The following is a 19,708-nucleotide window of genomic DNA, read 5'->3' on the forward strand; positions in this document are numbered from 1 at the left end:
TTAATAATTATTGTATTTATGTGCTTATTATAACTTCAATTATTTGGGCCAATTTTTTTTTCTTTTTTCTCCACGGACAATTACTCCACTCAACAATATTTATATTATGTGGGAGAAAATTGAAAATCGTACAATAATATTTATATAATGTGAGGCTAGCAAGTAAAATAAAATAAACTTCGAAGAAAGATAGAATTTTAATAAAATCCTTTTTTTAAGGATAAAATTGATAGCTCGAGAATTTGTTCAAAAGAACCGGCGTTCTTAGGCACGCCTTCAAACTATCGTAAGATTTATTATTCTACCTAGATTTTAATATATACTAAATATATACATATATATACATATATATACATATAATATTCTTAATTAAAAAAGGGAATAGATGGGGCCCACCACAATAAATTGTCAGCTTGCGTTCTATAAATGTATTAGATGAACACATGCGGGCAGTGACTTAATGCAACAATTTTGACTTGGCCAAACTTTGATGATTGAAGAATACCAAGAGATCGCATTAAATAAAGACCAATAAAATATATTAATTTTATATAATATTTATTTGTAAAGTTTTGAAAGTCAGATAATTAAGGAGTTTTGACTGTTCGAAACACATAGTATTGAGTAGCGACCCCAGACGGCAATGGCAGATTCCTGGAAACCTCCTTGATCTTCACAGGCCGCCTTCCCTTTTCCTTTTCTTCTCCTCTCAATCTCTGATTCAGCCATTGAAATTCCTTCAACTATCTCTCTCAGATCGGAGCAGATCGGACCAGATCAGAGCAGGCCATGCAACCCACCCCAATCCTGATTTTCGCATCCATCGCCAGTTTCTCCGTCGCAACCCTATTCCTCTTCTGCGTCTTCTTACTCTTCCGAAAGCTCAAATCGAAGCATCGAACCCCCCGCCAACAGCAACATCGCAACCGCAATTTGGATCTCTCTTCCATCTCCGTCGATGAGAGCGCCTCCTTCGATCCTTCACTCAGAATCTCCATGGCCGAACTCCGAGCCGCTACCAAGAATTTCAGCAGCGATTTAATCGTCGGCGATGGCTCTTTCGGCCTCGTCTACAAGGCTCGCCTCTCCTCCGGCGCTACAGTTGCCATCAAGAAGCTCAATCCCGACGCCTTCCAAGGATTCCGAGAATTTCGAGCCGAGATGGAGACTCTCGGAAAACTCCGCCATCGAAACATCGTCAAAATGTTAGGATACTGTATTTCCGGCTCCGATAGGCTTTTGATCTACGAATTCATTGAGAGAGGAAGTCTGGATAATTGCTTGTACGAGACGTCGACTTCGGCGGAGGCCGATGAGGAGTCCGATGGATATTTGCCCTCGCGGCTACCATTGCCATGGGAGACCAGGCTGAAGATCATGAGGGGCGTTGCTAATGGGCTTTCGTACTTACATGGGCTTTCTCAGCCCATTATCCATAGAGATATTAAGGCCGGCAATGTCTTATTGGACTCCGAATTCGAGGCCCATATCGCGGATTTTGGGCTGGCCCGTATGATTGAGAGTTCTAATTCCCACGTGTCCACTCAGTTCGCCGGAACCATGGGCTACATGCCGCCGGAGTACAGGAACGGATTGACGGGAGCCACGTTGAAGGCTGACGTGTACAGTTTTGGGATTTTAATGTTCGAGGTTGCTATGGGCCGGAGGCCCAATTTACCTATGGTATTGGACGACAAAGAAGTGGGCTTAATAGAATGGGCTCGGATTTTAGTGGCCCAAAACAGACACATGGAAATGGTCGATGCTAGCATTTCGAGGGAGGAGCTTATGGAGGCCAATGTGAAGGAGTATTTTAGGATTGCTTGTTTGTGCACGAGTGAGAGGTCCAAGGAAAGGCCTCCTATGTCTAATGTTGTCGAGTTTTTGGATCGAATTTGCGACGTGAAGTTGTGTGACGACGATGATGAGTATCAAACTAAGGTCAACGAGTAATTTTGGCAATAACCGCAACATCGTCATTCATGTGGGTGAGATGGGACAACATTTCAATTATAAGGAATGTAAATAGTGAGTTGAGCCAATTTTTTTCAAGTGGGTCCAAATGTAGAGTGAGGTTGCGGAGTTCTTAGTTATTTTATTCTCTTTTTATAGACCTAGTTGAGAGAAATTTGAATCTTTCAATTATATTCTTGAACTAACATAAACTTGGAATTGATGTGTTTTACTAGTCGTTTATATTGTTATGTATAATTGCTACCATGGAAGTTGTAAGCTTACTATTATTATTTTCTTTTCTTTCAAGCAAGTGCAACATTATTCAGACCCTTTACATTAGAGTCAATTCTTTGCACTGTTAACTGATATTTTCTTCTTTGGACCTTTTCTCGTACTTCTCCTAAACGTGTGAATTGTGAGATCTCACGAAAACTTCTTCTTAGCAAACACATTTTAAAACATTACGGGAAGCCCGAAAGAAAAAGTCCAAAGAAGACAATATCTGCTAGCGGTGGGATTGGGTCGACAATTTTGACCCCAAAAAATCCCACGCCCATCCATGAGGTGGTGGGGAAGCAAGGACTCAAATGAGTTCATTCGGGCAGGCAACTCAACTCAATACAACCATATATCGTCGAGTTGAATCCATTTAGCTATGGACGGTGCAAAACATGAAGAAAAACAAAACAGAAATGGTACTCCCCTAACCAACAAAATTTCCGAGCTCAAGTCATCTAGCTTAGAAATGAAAAACTGACGAGAGAACAAAAAAGAGTGATGGATAATTGACGATTGCAGCTGAGGCTTGAGAGAGAACGAAACAGAGGGATGCTGGTTGAGAGGAAAGATGGTTAAAGGCGACGATGAGACCATGGTAGAGGGCGACGATAAACAAGAGACAAGATGAGAAGTTGGAGAAGGACAAACAAATACAACGGTAAATGAGAGACATGTAGAGGAATTGTTTAGTTGCAAAAAGTAAAATCCTAACACGGTTCAGTTTGAGTTGAATCGTACATTCATTCTAAACTCAGTAAACCAATTCCAACCAAACTGATTAGTTCTTAAAAAAATGAACTCTACCCAACTCTTATGATTCAAGTTTGACTACTTTTAGGTGTGGAAATCTGAAGTTCAAATGGAACCATTCTGCTCCTCAAGATTCATCTGGCTTTTGGGAAAGCTCTAAGATTCATCTAAATTTCAAGCTGGGCTACTAGAGATGCAGGTTCATTCCATATGACTAAGAATGAATTGAGAAGGAAAGGAAGTCAAATGCTAAACAAAAAAGGAAACTCCGACTATAGAATAATATCAATCGATACCAATTATCGACAAAAACCGAAAGATGGGAAGAGGAGGGCAGGTCTATCCCTAGTTGAACAATGATGCAAAAGGAAGCAATGTACGTAACAAAAGTAAGAAGAAATCTATCATATTTTCGAGTTCTATTATATAACCTTCAATGAATGAAGGTACAGATCCCCAGTGAATTGCACAGACTCATAAGAGGAAGACTTTATATATATAACAGAGAAGAACAGTGAGTATTGGCAAGGAGCACACACTTATATGGCCATTAAGAGTATCAATTCATGAAGACTATCAGATGAATTACAAGAAGTAGATATATAAACTATAGCAATTGGAAAAATATAGAAACATGGACCTTGTATATGGTGTCATTCGAGGTCTACTATCCCAAAATTTGAGAGAAGGATCTTTACTTGATCAACAAAGTTTGAGCCAGTTGCATACTCTGTCAGCAATCCAACGGCAAACCCAAACATCGCCCACCTGTTTAGTGCAAATCAACCCAGTAAGAGTAGTGATGATCCACCCATAACCAGTAAATTGAACAGCTGATTTCTACTAGAAGCTATGAGTTTCAGTAAATTATGGAACGAAGGTACCAAAAAGGACCAGTTTATCTCAATCCGATGCAAATCTTCAGGAGAAACATCAAAATCAAATAAACGCCATTCCCATTAAGAACAAAATCGATACACTGAATTGGAAAACGCTTGAAGTCTGAATAAAATCAGCACAAAACACAGTGATATGGTTTTTCAAACAGAGGAAGTGTTGCAAACGAATCTGTATTGGAAGTGGATTGGTTATCCATAAAGATCAAGTAAAGAAATGGAGTTTAGGCACTTGAACATAATCAAAACTTGCAGCAAACCATAAGGTTACGAAGAGATCCTTAGGGATTGTATCCCTCAAAGAAAATTGAAAGAGAAGAGCCAATCCAAATATCAACAAGAGAATGAGTGAAATCGCAGGCAATTGTTGGCAGGATCTATTGTTAATTTAATTGCAAAAGAATATCATAACAGCCAGCAAGAACAAATGAGATTATATCACTTCAAAATTTAGTAATCACGATAGAAACGGAGGAGAAAAAGTGGAAACTAAATCGACCTTCCATTGGAAATTTCATTTTTCCCGATGAAGCCAAAGAACGGTCCCTGATCATCCTCATCAAGCTTCTTCTGCTTAAAGTACTCCTGAAGCTCCTTAGCCTTCTGTCTCTGGAACTCCAATGTGATCACATTATCCAGTTTCGCAGCATACGCCGGCGACGGAGGCGTTTGCGATGAAGGAGGAGTCGGCTTGAGAGGAGGCGTCGGCGAAGGTGGCGACGGCGGCGATGGCTCTCTCAGAGAAGGAGCCGCCGGTCTCCGAAGAGGGCCTTCGGTCTGGGAACTCCTAATGGTAAAGACGAAAGGCTTGGAGGAAGAGAATCTGATGGAACTGTGAGCCGACGATGAAGAAGCGGAAGAGGTGGCTGACGCCGACGGAGAAGCGGTGGCCGGCGACGAGGAAGCGGCCGGGATTTTGATCTTGGCGAAGGGGATTGAACAGGCCCCCGACATTTCTGTTCTCTCAGAAATTTCTGTTTCAGATTGTTGAGGAACTGAAATGGAATCAGAATTGGGGAATTGAAGCCAAAGATTGATTGCTTGTGGATTTTTGGAAGAAATGGATTAGGGATATGTTTGGTGTGGATAAGATGTCGCCAAGTTTCAGTAAAATACAAGCCATTGAGGATCTTAGAGAATGAAGAAACAAAGTTGATGGCTGATCCATCGATTTTCAACCATGCGATTGCTTTCTTCTTTTTTTTTTTTTTAAATAATATTTTGGTACCTCTCATCTAAAGTTCCATTTCATGTTTTTTCAGTGTACTTTTTGGTTTATCCAAATTTTTTTCATTATATTATAATAAATCTTTAATATATATATATATATATATATATATAACCGAGCTAATTTTTGTCTGATTATAATAAATTTTTAGTCCGTTAACATGTCTGGAATAATTTTATGTGTAATAATTTAAATATGCCTTTTAAAATGTGTGGTACATTATTTTAATTTTAAATTTTATATCCTATATTCAAAATTTTAAAAATTAAATTATGTATTAAATTAAAAAAAAACTAAATTTTATTTAGAGATAAAATTTTAAATTTAAAATTGTATAAAACACTTATTATCAAATATTTATTTGGCAAAAAAATTAAATTTTTAAATATTTATTAGACAGGATAGGAATTAAATATACACCCATCCAAATCTAGGTAGAACCCCTACTCCTATGTTGCTTTAAATTTGTTTTGACTTATTTTAAAAAAAATAATGTTATCTCTTTCAACATAACAATTCCGTAATGAACCGACTTCAGTTAATTCCGTAAACCTTTCTAATAGATAGAGCATTAGCTCATCCGATCTTAATTTAGTATTAATTAGAACGACAAAAGTCTCTAATTCATTTTTCAATCCTATAATTATAGAGCTAAAAAACGAGTAACGAGGAATGGAACAGACTTGAATCTAAGATAAACCACAAGATAGCATTGAATCAAGAAACAGAGTTCAATATGGCAAATAGTCACTGCACATCATTAATTTTATCTTAATATCAATCAAAGCCCTTAATCTAATCAAAAGCTTCCTTCTAAATACACTCAATAGTAATGAAATACCCCAAAAAATTGTTCATACAGGGAGAAAAAACCACGAAATGAACGGAGTAATAGAGACAAAGAACTAAGGAACAATACAGTGAAAAAGCAACAAAAAGTGCTTAAAAGTGGAAGCCATCCATGTGAAAAGAAAATTAGAAAAGAAAAACTTACTGAAATCAGCACTACCACGGATAAGATATCACCATGAAAACTTCATGGATGGTTCCTGCTTGTCTAGACAGCTTCCTCTGTCTCGGAAAATTCTCGAGCAAACAAGTTTGATTCGATTCAAGTCAGCAGATCTTTGAGAATCTTGTGCAAACGTCATCGATGGTAAAACTGGGTTTTGAGTGAATTACATGATAGTGCACAAACACCTTGTTTTCCCAATATCATTTTCATCATCAGATGCATTTATTTCACTGCATTTGGAGATGAACAAACTTAAGATAGGATGTAATGCCAATTCTCATCAGTAAAATCTAAGCAACAGGGTTATGTTTTAGTCATTTATTAGGCTAAGTGTACCATCAAGACTTGTACTTAATAACTAAATGCACATTAATGTCAATGAAGATTTGAAATTTTCCATTGTTCAAAAGGGATGATGTGATGAACATTGAAGAACACATGAAACATGAACCTATATGCGAACACATGAAACATGAACCTATATGCAAGCTTCAAAACAAAAGATATGCTTTTTCAATGAATTCGAGTTAAAATTTTTGAAGTTTTCATACCTTGGTTCAAATTCTTTGACTTCAGCAAGCTCGCTTCCACAAGTATCAGTCCACTGTACTTTCCTTCTTTCTACATGACTAGAATCATAACTACCCTTTTCTCCCAATGCTTCATTTCCATCAGCATTCTGTACGGAAACTGCAGGAACGTCTGATGCCTTTTTCAAGCTACTTTTAAGCACCATTTTTCTTGCAAGATAATCGTCATTTGAACTAGGAACATGATCCTTGCCATTATCGGAAAGAGGAGATGTTCTTGAACTGTCTTGGCGCTGTGTAGAGGCCGCTTTCTTCAAAGGAGATGGAATTGGCCCTGCAGGGTTCCACCGGAAGCAGCGAAGGGAGGGGGAGGCGCACCTCCAGGAAATCCACGTCTTTCTTGAAGCCAGCTGGTTGTTGAGGTCAGGCTCTCGGTCCACCAAGAACGGCAAAACTCTCATGGGATTATCTTCGCTCTTCTGACCCAAAAGAAGAAGGGTCAGGCTACTGCTATAACCAGAAGCTGAAGAAGAAAAGAACCCTCCCCCTTCTACTGCCAAGAACATCGGTTGAGCTCATCTGGGAACCCAAACAGAATTTTGACAAAAAGCTCTAAGAATATTATGAACACACCCTCTCATTCATCCATCTATAACTCAGAATCAGAATGGCCATCGTACCTATCACCATCGAAAGTGTTCCCCAGCTCGTATGATCCACCTCTGATGTTAAAATTTCTTTCTAATAATCTGTACCGGTTGGCTGTTGTTTAGAACAAAGTTAAAATGGTTCTAGTTTCATAAGGCATTCAAATACATGCTAAAAGCTTAAATCGGTGGTCGTTAAGCAACACAAACAACAAAATCCTACGGAGTTTGAACTTAAAATGAAAATGATTCACCATCGACATGCCCTTATCAGTCACAAATTACTTAAAAGTTATCGCTGAATAATGTGCCAAAAAGAATGAAGAGATAAAAGCCAGGATGTGCATTCAATGCATAGAAATTCTATGTCAGAATCGAGGAATGAAAACAGCAACAGATAAGATCATGATATGATAATAACATTCTTACGCGTTTTTAATGCAGAAAATTTTCTTCCTCTCCTACAAGTTATCCGAAATTGAAAACTGGAGGCTACGGCATGGAAATTTCAACATTCTATACAATTGAAATCTAAGAACTGCTAGATTACTTGGCTCAGCTAAGCTCTTGGATCCAGCGGCGATTTCACGCGGTAGAGAGAATTTACAAATTATCAACATTATTGAAACAAAAAACGGAACATATTCATTGCAGATACGAAGGGGGAAAACAAGAAAATAACAGACGAACTAACAAATAATTGGAGTAGATAAAATTAATTGGTGAAAGGGGAAATAAAGAGCTACCGGACCACATGGAAAGAATCTTCCGCCGTTATTCTAATCTTCACGAAACTCGATAAGATATAACTTTCTGCTTTTGTTCTGAAACGCTCAAACGCGTTCAAGAACTCCGATAACGAATTCAAATCTACAATCTCCTGCGCAAAAATTGAACAAAAATCAATAGTCAAATCGAACATCTCACTGGCCATAGCGCTCGGTTCACGAACTCTGAAATGCAGACAACTCGTATCGAAAAAAAACTTGGACAAGAACAATACAACCATTTCAGAAATCTGAAAATAACTTCCACTTGAGAAAACAATTATCAATTATCAAACAAATTCTAGCAAAATGAGGATTCACGTTCTCCGAAACGAACACAAATTCGAAGAACGATCTATTCGATTCGATTCCTCGTGTACACAAAAATGAGATCGAACGGAGAGGAAGAGAATTGTGGCTGTACCTGACTGCAGATTCGGACTACGTGCGACAGAGAATAGCAGTAGAGATAAAAATCGGCAGCGTTTCGGAAGTGAATCGGCGGCTCTGACGGTTTTTCTCCTGAAAATGGCAGTAGAGATAAAAATCGCCGAGTAATTGGGTGAGAGACGAGAATATTTTAAAGAATAGAAAAAAAAAAAGAAAAAAAAAAGTGTCAGAGCCGTCTCTGGCTTACATTATTTTCGGGAAGACAAAGATGGTTCGCTCTCAGGCGCATAATAGTGATGGGCCCCATCTATTATTTTTATATTTTAATTATCTTCCATTTATAATTATTATGTTTTTATCTTATAATCAAGCAATAAATTGTTTTTAGATGGACAGATAAAAGTGAGTGTGGGCCCAATCGTCATTTCGATGGCGATTTTAATTTTAAATTCTCTTTCCAATAAATGGAGACAAATTTTAATAATTTCTCGACAACAAATAGTCCAACTATTTAATACGGTCGCCTTATATTGTAAATATTTTTATTATTTTTTTAAACCAAAATATTTTTTTTCTTACTATAAACAAACCTTAAACCAATTAATTTTGGAAAGTAAATTCGATGGGTTCATTTAGTGAGAGGACAAAAAGGTAAAATGATATTTAGTTGAGATTTAAAAGAAATATAATATTTAATAACCATGTCACGACAAAAGTTATATTCCTAGAGTAATTATCTCAATTAATATATATATATATATATATATATATATATAAACTAATTTTTAATACAAAATTTATTACGCTTTGAAATTTATAAAGACCAACTATATATAAAAATAAATTTAAAATTAAAAAAAAAACGGTTAATGAATTTATTTTGCAAGAAGAAAAGAGGAATATTTTTATGTTTTTTTTATAAAAAAAACAGCAATAAATACAAAATTTATTCCTTGTTTGGCAATTAGAGGAATGAATGAAAGATTAAATTTATGCTGAGAATTGGTTTTTAGGCTTCAAAATTGCTTCTATTTAGGGAACACTCGTATGATTTTGAGCTAAAAATCATTGTAATTTTGCTTTTCATTAATTACATATTTGTCCTCCCTTTACTCTTTGTTTTAATCAATAATAATTAATGCTTACCATTCACTTTTAATACCAATTTCCAACTGTTTTTATTAGATATTTCTAAATTTTATAATTTAAACATACAAAATTAAAAATATTTAACTTATGTTAGAATTAGCTTTGATATTTTAATTTTAAAATTTTAGTTATTAATATAATATATGTTGCGGATGAATTATATTTTTTTAAATAATAATAAAAAATAACCAAACAACTCAACCCAACTCACACAGACACCAATAAACTTTCGGTAGTCTTTGCTTCAACCCCCAACTAATTATAATTTTGATCGGCAACTGTCTTGCCCACTCCGACACTCTTGACACACGTGCAAGTTCTTCGATCAACTTTCGAATTCATTTCTCTTGACGTTATTGTCTGACTAGACACACAAAGTGTGGCTCTGATACTAACTGTCTTGATCCTACTTCTTTTTACGGTGCGGTGTCGTGATCTTGACACGCTCACGACCAGTCTTAAGGGGAATGTGACTAGTTGTCAACTTCTCCATACCCAATAATTATATGTTGTAAGCCGTTGTTATGGCATTTTTGCTTGTATCACAAATAACGTCAATTTCAATTTTTCAAATCTTTATTTCAAAATTCTTTTTCAAAATCTCTCTACCTCCGTTTTCTAAAACTTTACTCTTGAACTGAGACCAGAGGCTCGAGCGTACATCGCTTGGCCGTAGACAACGCAAGAATGAATTGACTTAACTCAGTTCTTGCGTCTGCACAATAAAATAGAGTGTCAAATTGGATTGGGTTATGAACTCAAGTCGAGTTACTTGAGTCACCAACTAAATTAACCCAATATTTTAAGTTGGTTCAAAATATTTTTCGAACGTAACTCAACTCAACTAGTTTACACCCTTACTACGGGTTAATATGATATCAGAGCTCTAATAAATGATTAATATCTTAATAAATTAAATTAATTTATGTCGGTATATATATATAATTAACAAACTCCAAAGTTTGATGTAAAAACAAAAGAAAGGTTTGTGGAGGTTTTGAATGGGTTCTGTAAGATTTGACATTTCTGACGTGGAAACGACAGTGGTTGACAGTCTGAGAAAAAGGATTCAATGGATGAAATTCATCATTCTGTCCCTAACCAGTTCCTCTAGGCCACTTATACATAACTTGATGTCTTCGTGGGCCCAAACAAGGCCCAACATACCCCCTCTCTCTCCTCCATTCAAGAGAGAGAAATTAATTTAAAAAATAGAATTAAATTTCTAATTTTCAAATTTGTTTATTTATGGTTTGAATTTTCAAAAATATCTAAAATTATAAATTCTTAATTTTATATCTAATCTAATAAGTTTTTTTTTTTAATCATTCATAAAAATAGGGAATTACATATTTTAAATTCAAAAACTAAAATTCGTATAAACATTTTAAATATTTAAAGATGGGAATAAAGTAAATTTATGAGAGTAAGATACAAAATGAATTTAAACTAAATTTAGTTTCATATTTATAAGTAGAATTTAAGGAATATAATTAATTTTTTATTTTAGAAGTTGAGATAAATTAATATTAAATATAAATTTTAAATAGTTCGAATATTTAATAAGAGAAAATAAAAAGAATTAGACAAAGTTCCTCAAAACACGCGAGGGACAACTGGAATAACAATTTAAGGGAAGGAACAGAGTGTATTTTTTTAATAATGTCGTAAGAAAACAATAATACTAATTATTTTAATTTTTAATAAACTAAAATATTATATCGCGCTAATTTTTATTTAAGCTATAAAGTTTATATTTTGTTTAAAAAAATAATTATAACCTTTCAGTTCTAAGGTATTTTTTCCTCTTATTTTTTTTAGTTTAAAAATATTATTGAGTTTTTTAAAGTTATATTTTTTTAATCAAATAATATTTTTATTAATTTAGCTTCCTAATTATTTTATTTTAATAATTCTTAGGTATGAAGGTCTAGTCCCATCATATGGCTCGAGTCCAAATTTGAGTTGGCCGGCTGTGAGCCTATCATATGGCTCGAGTCCAAATTTTGTTATGCTTTATTACTATATATATATATATATATTTGAATTAAAAATATTACCACTATTAGTTTATTTAATTTTAATTAAGATTTACAATTCATTTAATTTTATCGGATTAAAATTTCAACTAAAATAAGTAACTAATTAATACATTCAATTAGATTCCATTTTTTTAAACTTTTAAAATTTAATTTTAGTTATTTAACTTATATTTTAAAATTAAGACAGAAAAAATATTTATATTTATTTAAAAACTAAATATTATTTTTTATTTGTTCCAAACTAATTAAAATTAAAAACTAAGGAATCTATAAAATACAATTTTTTTTTTTAATACGAAATTTTATGATTCTATTAAAGATAAAATTTAATTTTGTCATAAGAATTTATTCGTAATAAATTTTGAATACGCTAAAGACTTATTTAAATTTATAATATTGTTCACTTTGAGTACATGTTCGGAACAAAATACATCATTGAGTCTTACCTTAAATAGTTGTATCTATCTATATAGTACTATTTAAATAATTCATCTTCTCTATAATACATTTTGTAGATTTTTTATTTGACACTCTAGTGATTATTGCATGACTAAGTTAAAATAATGGCACTATCGTAATTTTATTGATAGGAGCAACAAACATTTACGATGATATGATATTTTAACTCGTATATAAGTTAATATGAATAATAGACATCATCGATCAGTGATGTCGGGTTGGAAAAATATGGATTTTATAAGATTGAATTATGAACGTGACATCAACGATTAATGTAATATTTAATATGTTTCATATAATTGTATAAGCATATAACATAATATAATATATGGTTATTAATGGTCGAATATTATTTCACATGAGCTCTTCATTCCTATGACGCGTGGAGAGTTGCCAGCTGACTACCTTGCGGGGGGACATGGGACAACAGAATCACAAGCCATGATCGTTTTCATATTTATTAAAAAAATAAAGAAAATTTTAAAATTTATTATATATAATTGTCATTAAATTATTACATGATAGAGAAATTTACCAAATTGTTACCATTAAAATAATATTTTTCTCGTTCCTAAAATTGAAAATACTTCGAAATTGATTTATTATTTGTCTAAATAAAATTAAATTTTAGTGATAAAATCACTTTGCTAAAATTAGGCTTAAATATATTTTTACCAATTATACTAAAAATGATCCATAAAAATTAATAGTCGGTTTTTTTAGTTCCTCAATCACTTTTTTCACCACCAAACTTTTGTTCGAGTCAGAATAATTAAGACCTATGATCAAAATTTTCCGATCGAGAATAAAATATCTTAAAATTTGAAAATCACGGGAATTGAATTCCTCCCATAATTTTTTTTTCTATTATATATATTACAACATATTTTTATATATTTATATGATAAAATTAATACTATCTCGTAAACAAAATATAATATAATATTCTACTAACATAATTTCTAAATATTTAAATATATTTATTTATTTTCTAAAGTAATAAATAAACATATAATAGGTTAAATAGACAAACGAGATATTTACTAATTAAATAAAAATAATAATGGATGAGAACTCAAATGAAAAAAAGTGGTAACACGTGTTAACACAATATAAGGCAGAGGGAGGGAGTGGGCCCCACGGGAGCCCAAACTAGGAAATCGTGGGCATCAAAATCTTGCCACCAGCCCTTCATTGGCCAACTGACCTTCTGCCCGCCCACCCCCTGCCGCTTCCATTTCCATTTCCATTTCTATTTCTTACAAATCAAAACACATCCAAAAAAGAAGGGGAAGAAAAAGGAAAAGAAAAAAAACTCTGAATCTCACAAACGCCAACTCTCAGTCAATAAAATCCATACTCGTTCGAAATCCTAACTCTGAGCTTCTCCATTTCAATCTGCCCTAACTGACCTCTCCTCTCTGTCACTCTTTCTCTCCGTTTCTTCAGCCACACCGTGCGCTCATGCTTCCATCGATTTGACGGTATGTGCCGTTTCTTCTGATTCTAAATTCTGTTTCCATGTGATTGTGGAGTGGTGGAGTGTGATTTGGTTTGTGCTTGGTTGAATCGGCGATGGATCTGTGTTTGCTTTTGCTCAATTCTTTAATTTTTTACCTTCTGTGTCTGCCTTTAATTTTCATTTTCTATTTAGATCTGCTTCGGCTTTAATATCGCGTTTCGATGGCGCTGTTTCGTTCTGCATTGATCGCGTTTTTTTTTTCCTGCTGGATCTGTTGTATTATTGTCGACTTGTTTGATTAGAATGAATTTGGTACTGCTGATAATGTGTAATCGGTGCGAGTCCTACGTTTTTTTAGTTTCTGACTTGATGATGTTTGGATTTACAGTATATCTTGTTACTTCTGCTGTAAACTATGGAATTTGTGTAGATGTGATCGAATTTCATGGAAGCTGAGGGATAAAGGTTTTCGCAGAAGACGTACAAGAAAATTTTGTGAAAATGGCTCCATCTAGCAAAGCTGACAAGAAAGCGGCTGTAGATGCAGCCGCTTGGACGTTTAACGTTGTAACTTCTGTTGGAATTATAATCGTGAATAAGGCTCTTATGGCTACGTATGGCTTCAGCTTCGGTAATTATTTTCTTCATCGCTTCCGTTTCAATTATCTGTATCTTCCTTGTGTTCATCATGTCTATTTCTTTAGCATGTAGTTATTAGGGGTTATTTTCTGAAATTATACATGGTTGCTTGAGAGTTATAATGACGTTCTCTTATTTCCGAGTTTGGTCTATGATCGGCATTCTCCTCTGTTTCCATTATTAGTCTTATCATTTCCTGTTTAAGAAGGTTCCTGCTATCTTCAGTACTTCTGTTTGTTTTCTGGTGCTGTCTATGCGATTGCTTAAGAAATGATAACACTCTCAAGTTTCATCCACTGTCTAAATTTGCATACTTGCTTTTCCTTCTTAAAGCAAAATTAAAATCCATATCTTCAGTTTATCCTAGTAGGAAACATAGCAGTAATCTGCGTACATGGCTATAGTCATAAATTATACATATAAATAAGTTTAAAAAGGGGTAGAAATGAAAAACTGATATGCATGTGTTAAGTGCTCTCCCTATTATAAAATTATTAGATTAGCTAGAAAATGCGATGACTAGAAAATTTCTTCCCAAACAAAAGCCAAGGAGATTAAAGTAAAGCTCACCAAGCGGCTTAGCTAAAAAATAGGTTGGTTGTAGAATACGAGGGATAGGTGCTTATAATTAAACGTTGCAGCTGATTTTTATTGCTTACCAATAACTGGATATATGTTTTTGGAGATTTCTATAACTATGCATTTCACCTAAATAAAGTCATTCCATAATGTTATCCGTTCTAAGTGAGCTTCAGCTCGTTTACTTTTTTTAACAAAAAAAGTATGTGAATGGACATTGGTAGAGAATGATGTCGTGTGACGTGAATCAAACATCAGGTGGAATACGGTTGAGCATTAATCTTGAAGATAGACTAACTGATGCATTGAACAAGTGAGAATTTTATTTACCCTGTGTAAAACAGCTTAGTGATAGTGTTAGGAAACACACAAGTGATCTCATTACTAATCGTGTTATTCATGTTGGTATATTAAACATGTGTTGGGGGGGAATGTTGTATGTGCATTATTGCTTTGAGCACTTTTTGGATTTAAGTTCAATGGAAAATTGTTGAAAAAGGTTAAACTAATAATGTATTGTATATAAGAAAGAAACCGGTAAAACATTTCAATCCAATTGCTCTAGTTTGGCAATGAACCTAGAAAAGGTAGGTATGGGGTATGAGCCTCTTAAGTTTGAAGTGGGATTGTGAAGTTTGGTAATTGGTGGTTTTAAACTGTAGGTCGTAGTAGTGATCGTTTAATTTGATTCATGTTTTTTTCTAATTATGCATACAACAATATCTTGCAGCCACAACTTTAACAGGTTTGCATTTTGCGACAACCACACTGATGACTGTTATTCTAAGGTGGCTTGGGTATATTCAACCCTCCCACCTCCCTCTACCAGAGCTTCTAAAGTTTGTACTATTTGCCAACTTTTCTATTGTTGGAATGAATGTTAGCCTGATGTGGAATTCAGTGGGATTTTATCAGGTAAATTCAACTCTCAGTAAGCCTTTCTGTTTTCTTGGAGTATCATAACTATTCTTAAATTTCATTCCGATCTTGTTCTGTTGTCAGATTGCAAAGCTAAGTATGATACCCGTCTCTTGCTTGTTGGAAGTGGTCCTGGACAAGATTCGGTACTCCAGAGACACGAAGCTGAGCATTGGAGTTGTTCTCTTGGGTGTTGGAGTATGCACTGTAACTGATGTCAGTGTTAATACCAGAGGCTTTATTGCTGCCATTATCGCCGTATGGAGCACTTCTCTGCAGCAATACGTGAGTTATAATCACATTCCTCTTAACATTTATCCCTAAATCTTCTTTGTTTCCGGTTCATGCTTGTAGATTTCTTTTTGGAACAGAAAGCATAAATATACCCACCACTCGTTTCTAACTAAGAATCACCTAGCATGCGCATCCAATTCCTAAACACACACAAAAGAATTGCAACCTTTTTCCAAATTCCTTGTAGCAATATTGAATTTTATTAAACTTTGACATGCAGTATGTGCATTTCCTCCAACGGAAGTATTCGCTCAGTTCCTTCAACCTGTTAGGACATACAGCACCAGCGCAGGCCGGGTCTCTTCTACTGATCGGACCGTTTCTCGACTACTGGTTGACGACCAAAAGGATAGACCAATATAACTACAACTTAGCCTCTACCGTAAGTAAACGTATTACTTGAAGCCCACTTTTATTCCCCTCATGAACTTGATTGCTCAGTACTCACCCATTTGGCACATTTCACAGATATTCATAATTCTGTCCTGCACCATTGCCGTTGGGACCAATCTCAGCCAGTTCATCTGCATAGGCAGATTCACAGCTGTGTCATTTCAAGTTCTTGGCCACATGAAGACAATCCTTGTCTTGGTTATGGGATTCTTCTTCTTTGGGAAGGAGGGGCTTAACATGCAAGTAGTTTTGGGAATGATCATAGCTGTCATTGGGATGATCTGGTACGGTAACGCCTCATCGAAACCTGGTGGAAAAGAACGTCGAACCCACACGCTCCCGACGTCTAGACAACCAAAACATGGTGGTGGTTTAACAGATTCTACTGAACATGAGGGGAAGGTCTAAAGGAGAGTTGGCTCATTCCATAAAGAAAATTTTTAATTTAATTTGCTGAGTTTAGAATGACGATCCATATTTCTAATATTTATTCATCCCTCTATTTCTCTAAATTTCTTCTTTTTTTTCTCCAGAGTATTCGATTTCTCAGAGAGCGGCATTGTGTAATTCAGGATAGGGAAGTGTTCTTGGAATTTTCATTTTTTCTTTAATTGTTATCACAATCACAGCTACTACTAATTTTGGCCATAAGCATTTTGATTCAAACCCAACAAGCGGTCTGTTGGCTTGACATGGTTTATTACGAGAAACAAGCTCTTATAAAATCAACCTTGACATTTATTTTACCAAAGACTGATTTTCAAAAAATAATAAAATTAATTAACTGACATTTATTTTGCTTGAAAGCTGAGTCTTTTTTTGCATAAATTTTTAAAATAGAATTAATGGAAGTAGTTATATATTACCAACAAAATTTTAAAATAATTCACTCATCAGTTTAAAAATAGAATTAGATGGATCTTTAAAGATTATAATTTTAAACTTCTGGATAGAAATATAAATTTTAAATTACAAAAATTAAAACGAACACATGTCCTCATAGATAAATTATTGCAGGGTACCGTAAAACATTAGAAATTAAATTCTTGAATTTAGAAATAAGGCAGCAAAAATTTCCAATTTAATGGCTTACGTGAAGCTATGAACTGCATAATCAAAATTTGAAATTTATTTTTGGTTTAATATTAATTAACAAAGTAATAAGTTGATTAAATAATATATGTAAAAAAAAGTATATATATATACATATTTATAATTAAAACACATTAAAATTATGAAGGAAAATGAATATATTTTTCTAAAATCTTTTTGAGAAGTAAAGAAGGTTGTAGTTATCTATGCTTAGGAATAAAATCAGTTGCCAAATATAAATTTTTAAAAAAACATAATATTCGATAACAATAATAAATTAAAATTCAAAGTGGCCAAAACATTAAAATTCAATTCAAAGAGAACACAGATGGATGATGGAGAAGATAAATAATAAACTCAACTGGGATTTCAATCTCTATCATAACGAGCAAAAATGAATGAGCGAAATGAAATATAAGCTGGCCAAAGGTTTCAAAAACCCCAGCCAAAATCCAAAGAGATCCAAACCCAAAAATCTCAAACACTAATCATATTAATCAAGACAAATCGCTTGCAAAATAAGAAAGGGATTAAGATTATTAACGCTTCTTCGACACACCAACAGTCTTCCCTCGGCGACCAGTAGTCTTGGTGTGCTGACCACGGACACGAAGACCCCAGTAGTGCCTCAGCCCACGGTGGTTCCTGCACACGATTTTATCACAGAACTTAGTATTAAGGCCATTAGACATCAAAATAAAGAGCTTAGGTCGAGTTTGCATCATCAGAATCAGGCCAGAAAGAGTAAGAGATAGATAAACAATGCTCTGCCCCGACATCTTACTCGTATCAAAAATAGAGAAGATGATCAACAGTCGTAAGCAGATGTTTTACAACGGGAAGTGCTACAAAGCTCTGCCCCGGCGTCATACTCAAATTGTTTGCCCGAATGTATCAGGGACAATCTATCTAAGCCTTCTTCCAACAACCAAAAAATCGACAACTTCAAAACTTGGTTGATCCATTAGGAAACTTTCTACTTCGGCAAAGATTTTATCCTTTCGGTTTCTCAACAGCATATTACTAATACATTATATCATGACAGGACGGATAGAGAACTAACAATGTCAAATGGCAATAAAGTTACAGTTCACAGAGCCTTGTGCCTTGTAATCTAATATTGTGTGCTCAATGAAAGCAAAAACATATGTTGCTAATAAGAATCACCTGATCTTCTTCAATCGCTCCAAGTCGTCTCTCAGCTTCATGTCGAGAGCATTCGATACCACCTGTGAGTACTTACCATCCTTGTAGTCCTTCTGTCTATTCAAAAACCAGTCAGGAATTTTGAACTGTCGGGGGTTCGCAACAACCACCATGAGATTGTCCAGCTCGGCCGCAGTTAATTCACCAGCCCTAAAGTCAGAAGAACACATTTTTAAAAAATATATTAAGGGAGATTACACAAATATTAACAACAAATCCTCAACGATAAACTACCAAGATTATATCCTAAACAATCAACGTTTAGATTGAATACGAATCCATTGAAAAACATTATTGATTCTGCATAGGCAGAAGAACATGAACTCAACCGCTTTGTTTTCCTCTCATGATACTCCTAAACTACATTAGGTACCTTAAATCCTAGCAAAATACCAACTACATTAATCTTTAATTTGAATCTTGACATCACAAACACAGAATATCGAGCAAATACAGCATTTTAAACAAGTTTGAGTTTGTGGAACTGTTCTAAAATCAATCTGTTTACAAACATAAACCTAATGAAAACATATCTGATTAACTTGGACTACAAAAAAGAGATCTCCTTACGATCTCATGGATCACTAACATGAACAAGCAAAAGAATACCTTTTGTTCATGTCAACATCGGCTTTTTTGCAGACCATGTTGGCGAGACGCCTTCCAATACCTTTGATGGAAGTAAGAGCGAACATAATCTTCTGCTTCCCATCAACATTAGTGTTGAGCACACGCAAAATGTGCTGGAAATCTTCGTTCGCAACCAACGACTGTATCGACGATAAAAAGAAAACATTAAAAAGTTCGTAAAGAGATAGTGGTTGATCGGATTAAGGAGAAGAAATAGTACAACAATGGTGAAGAAAATAAGGCATCGGGGTTCACCATTTTGACGGCAGGCGGCGAGCAGCTTCGTCCCGATACTTCTTCTCCCAGAGGCTGCAACAAAACTAACGACTTACCTGGTGAAGAATCAGAAAATTAGGGTTTTATATTAGGCCTATTTTTCTTCTAGGG

At 34.6% G+C, this 19,708-nt stretch overlaps 5 protein-coding genes across 14 annotated transcripts; 2 read left to right on the forward strand and 3 right to left on the reverse strand.

Annotated features, from left to right (window-relative positions):
• The first annotated feature begins 543 nt into the window (after positions 1 to 543).
• On the forward strand, positions 544 to 2,196 carry LOC111489430 (phytosulfokine receptor 2-like). The gene has a single exon (XM_023137630.1). It carries the CDS (start codon positions 790 to 792, stop codon positions 1,951 to 1,953), a length of 1,164 nt encoding a protein of 387 aa, XP_022993398.1. The 5' UTR covers positions 544 to 789; the 3' UTR covers positions 1,954 to 2,196.
• Positions 2,197 to 3,445: 1,249 nt separating this feature from the next.
• On the reverse strand, positions 3,446 to 5,017 carry LOC111489352 (light-harvesting complex-like protein OHP2, chloroplastic). Its single transcript, XM_023137540.1, has 2 exons — positions 4,381 to 5,017; positions 3,446 to 3,753 (listed from the first exon to the last, which is right to left on the reverse strand). The coding sequence occupies exons 1-2, from the start codon at positions 4,833 to 4,835 to the stop codon at positions 3,639 to 3,641; spliced, it is 570 nt and encodes a 189-aa protein (XP_022993308.1). The 5' UTR covers positions 4,836 to 5,017; the 3' UTR covers positions 3,446 to 3,638.
• An 834-nt stretch (positions 5,018 to 5,851) lies between these two features.
• On the reverse strand, positions 5,852 to 8,681 carry LOC111489351. Of its 9 annotated transcripts, none has more exons than XM_023137534.1 (5): positions 8,493 to 8,681; positions 8,053 to 8,181; positions 7,335 to 7,403; positions 6,676 to 7,233; positions 5,852 to 6,354 (listed from the first exon to the last, which is right to left on the reverse strand). In XM_023137534.1, the coding sequence occupies exons 4-5, from the start codon at positions 7,218 to 7,220 to the stop codon at positions 6,288 to 6,290; spliced, it is 612 nt and encodes a 203-aa protein (XP_022993302.1). In that variant the 5' UTR covers positions 7,221 to 7,233; positions 7,335 to 7,403; positions 8,053 to 8,181; positions 8,493 to 8,681; the 3' UTR covers positions 5,852 to 6,287. The 9 variants fall into 9 exon arrangements, with proteins under 9 accessions (XP_022993302.1, XP_022993305.1, XP_022993306.1 ...); XM_023137537.1 differs by having other exon boundaries at positions 6,676 to 7,130; positions 7,335 to 7,416; XM_023137538.1 differs by having other exon boundaries at positions 6,676 to 7,130; positions 8,048 to 8,181.
• A 4,649-nt stretch (positions 8,682 to 13,330) lies between these two features.
• LOC111489350 (UDP-rhamnose/UDP-galactose transporter 6-like) lies at positions 13,331 to 17,044 on the forward strand. 2 transcript variants are annotated; one of them, XM_023137529.1, is made up of 6 exons: positions 13,331 to 13,592; positions 14,001 to 14,201; positions 15,519 to 15,703; positions 15,791 to 15,991; positions 16,221 to 16,382; positions 16,469 to 17,044. In XM_023137529.1, exons 2-6 carry the CDS (start codon positions 14,072 to 14,074, stop codon positions 16,799 to 16,801), a joined length of 1,011 nt encoding a protein of 336 aa, XP_022993297.1. In that variant the 5' UTR covers positions 13,331 to 13,592; positions 14,001 to 14,071; the 3' UTR covers positions 16,802 to 17,044. The 2 variants fall into 2 exon arrangements, with proteins under 2 accessions (XP_022993297.1, XP_022993296.1); XM_023137528.1 differs by having other exon boundaries at positions 13,332 to 13,592; positions 13,959 to 14,201.
• Positions 17,045 to 17,818: 774 nt separating this feature from the next.
• Positions 17,819 to 19,708, reverse strand: LOC111489354 (40S ribosomal protein S18-like). The gene is made up of 4 exons (XM_023137541.1): positions 19,577 to 19,708; positions 19,301 to 19,461; positions 18,653 to 18,841; positions 17,819 to 18,130 (listed from the first exon to the last, which is right to left on the reverse strand). Exons 1-4 carry the CDS (start codon positions 19,577 to 19,579, stop codon positions 18,025 to 18,027), a joined length of 459 nt encoding a protein of 152 aa, XP_022993309.1. The 5' UTR covers positions 19,580 to 19,708; the 3' UTR covers positions 17,819 to 18,024.

This window comes from Cucurbita maxima, unplaced genomic scaffold (genome assembly GCF_002738345.1).
Source record: "Cucurbita maxima cultivar Rimu unplaced genomic scaffold, Cmax_1.0 Cma_Scf00014, whole genome shotgun sequence".
In the NCBI taxonomy this organism is placed as follows: domain Eukaryota; kingdom Viridiplantae; phylum Streptophyta; class Magnoliopsida; order Cucurbitales; family Cucurbitaceae; genus Cucurbita; species Cucurbita maxima.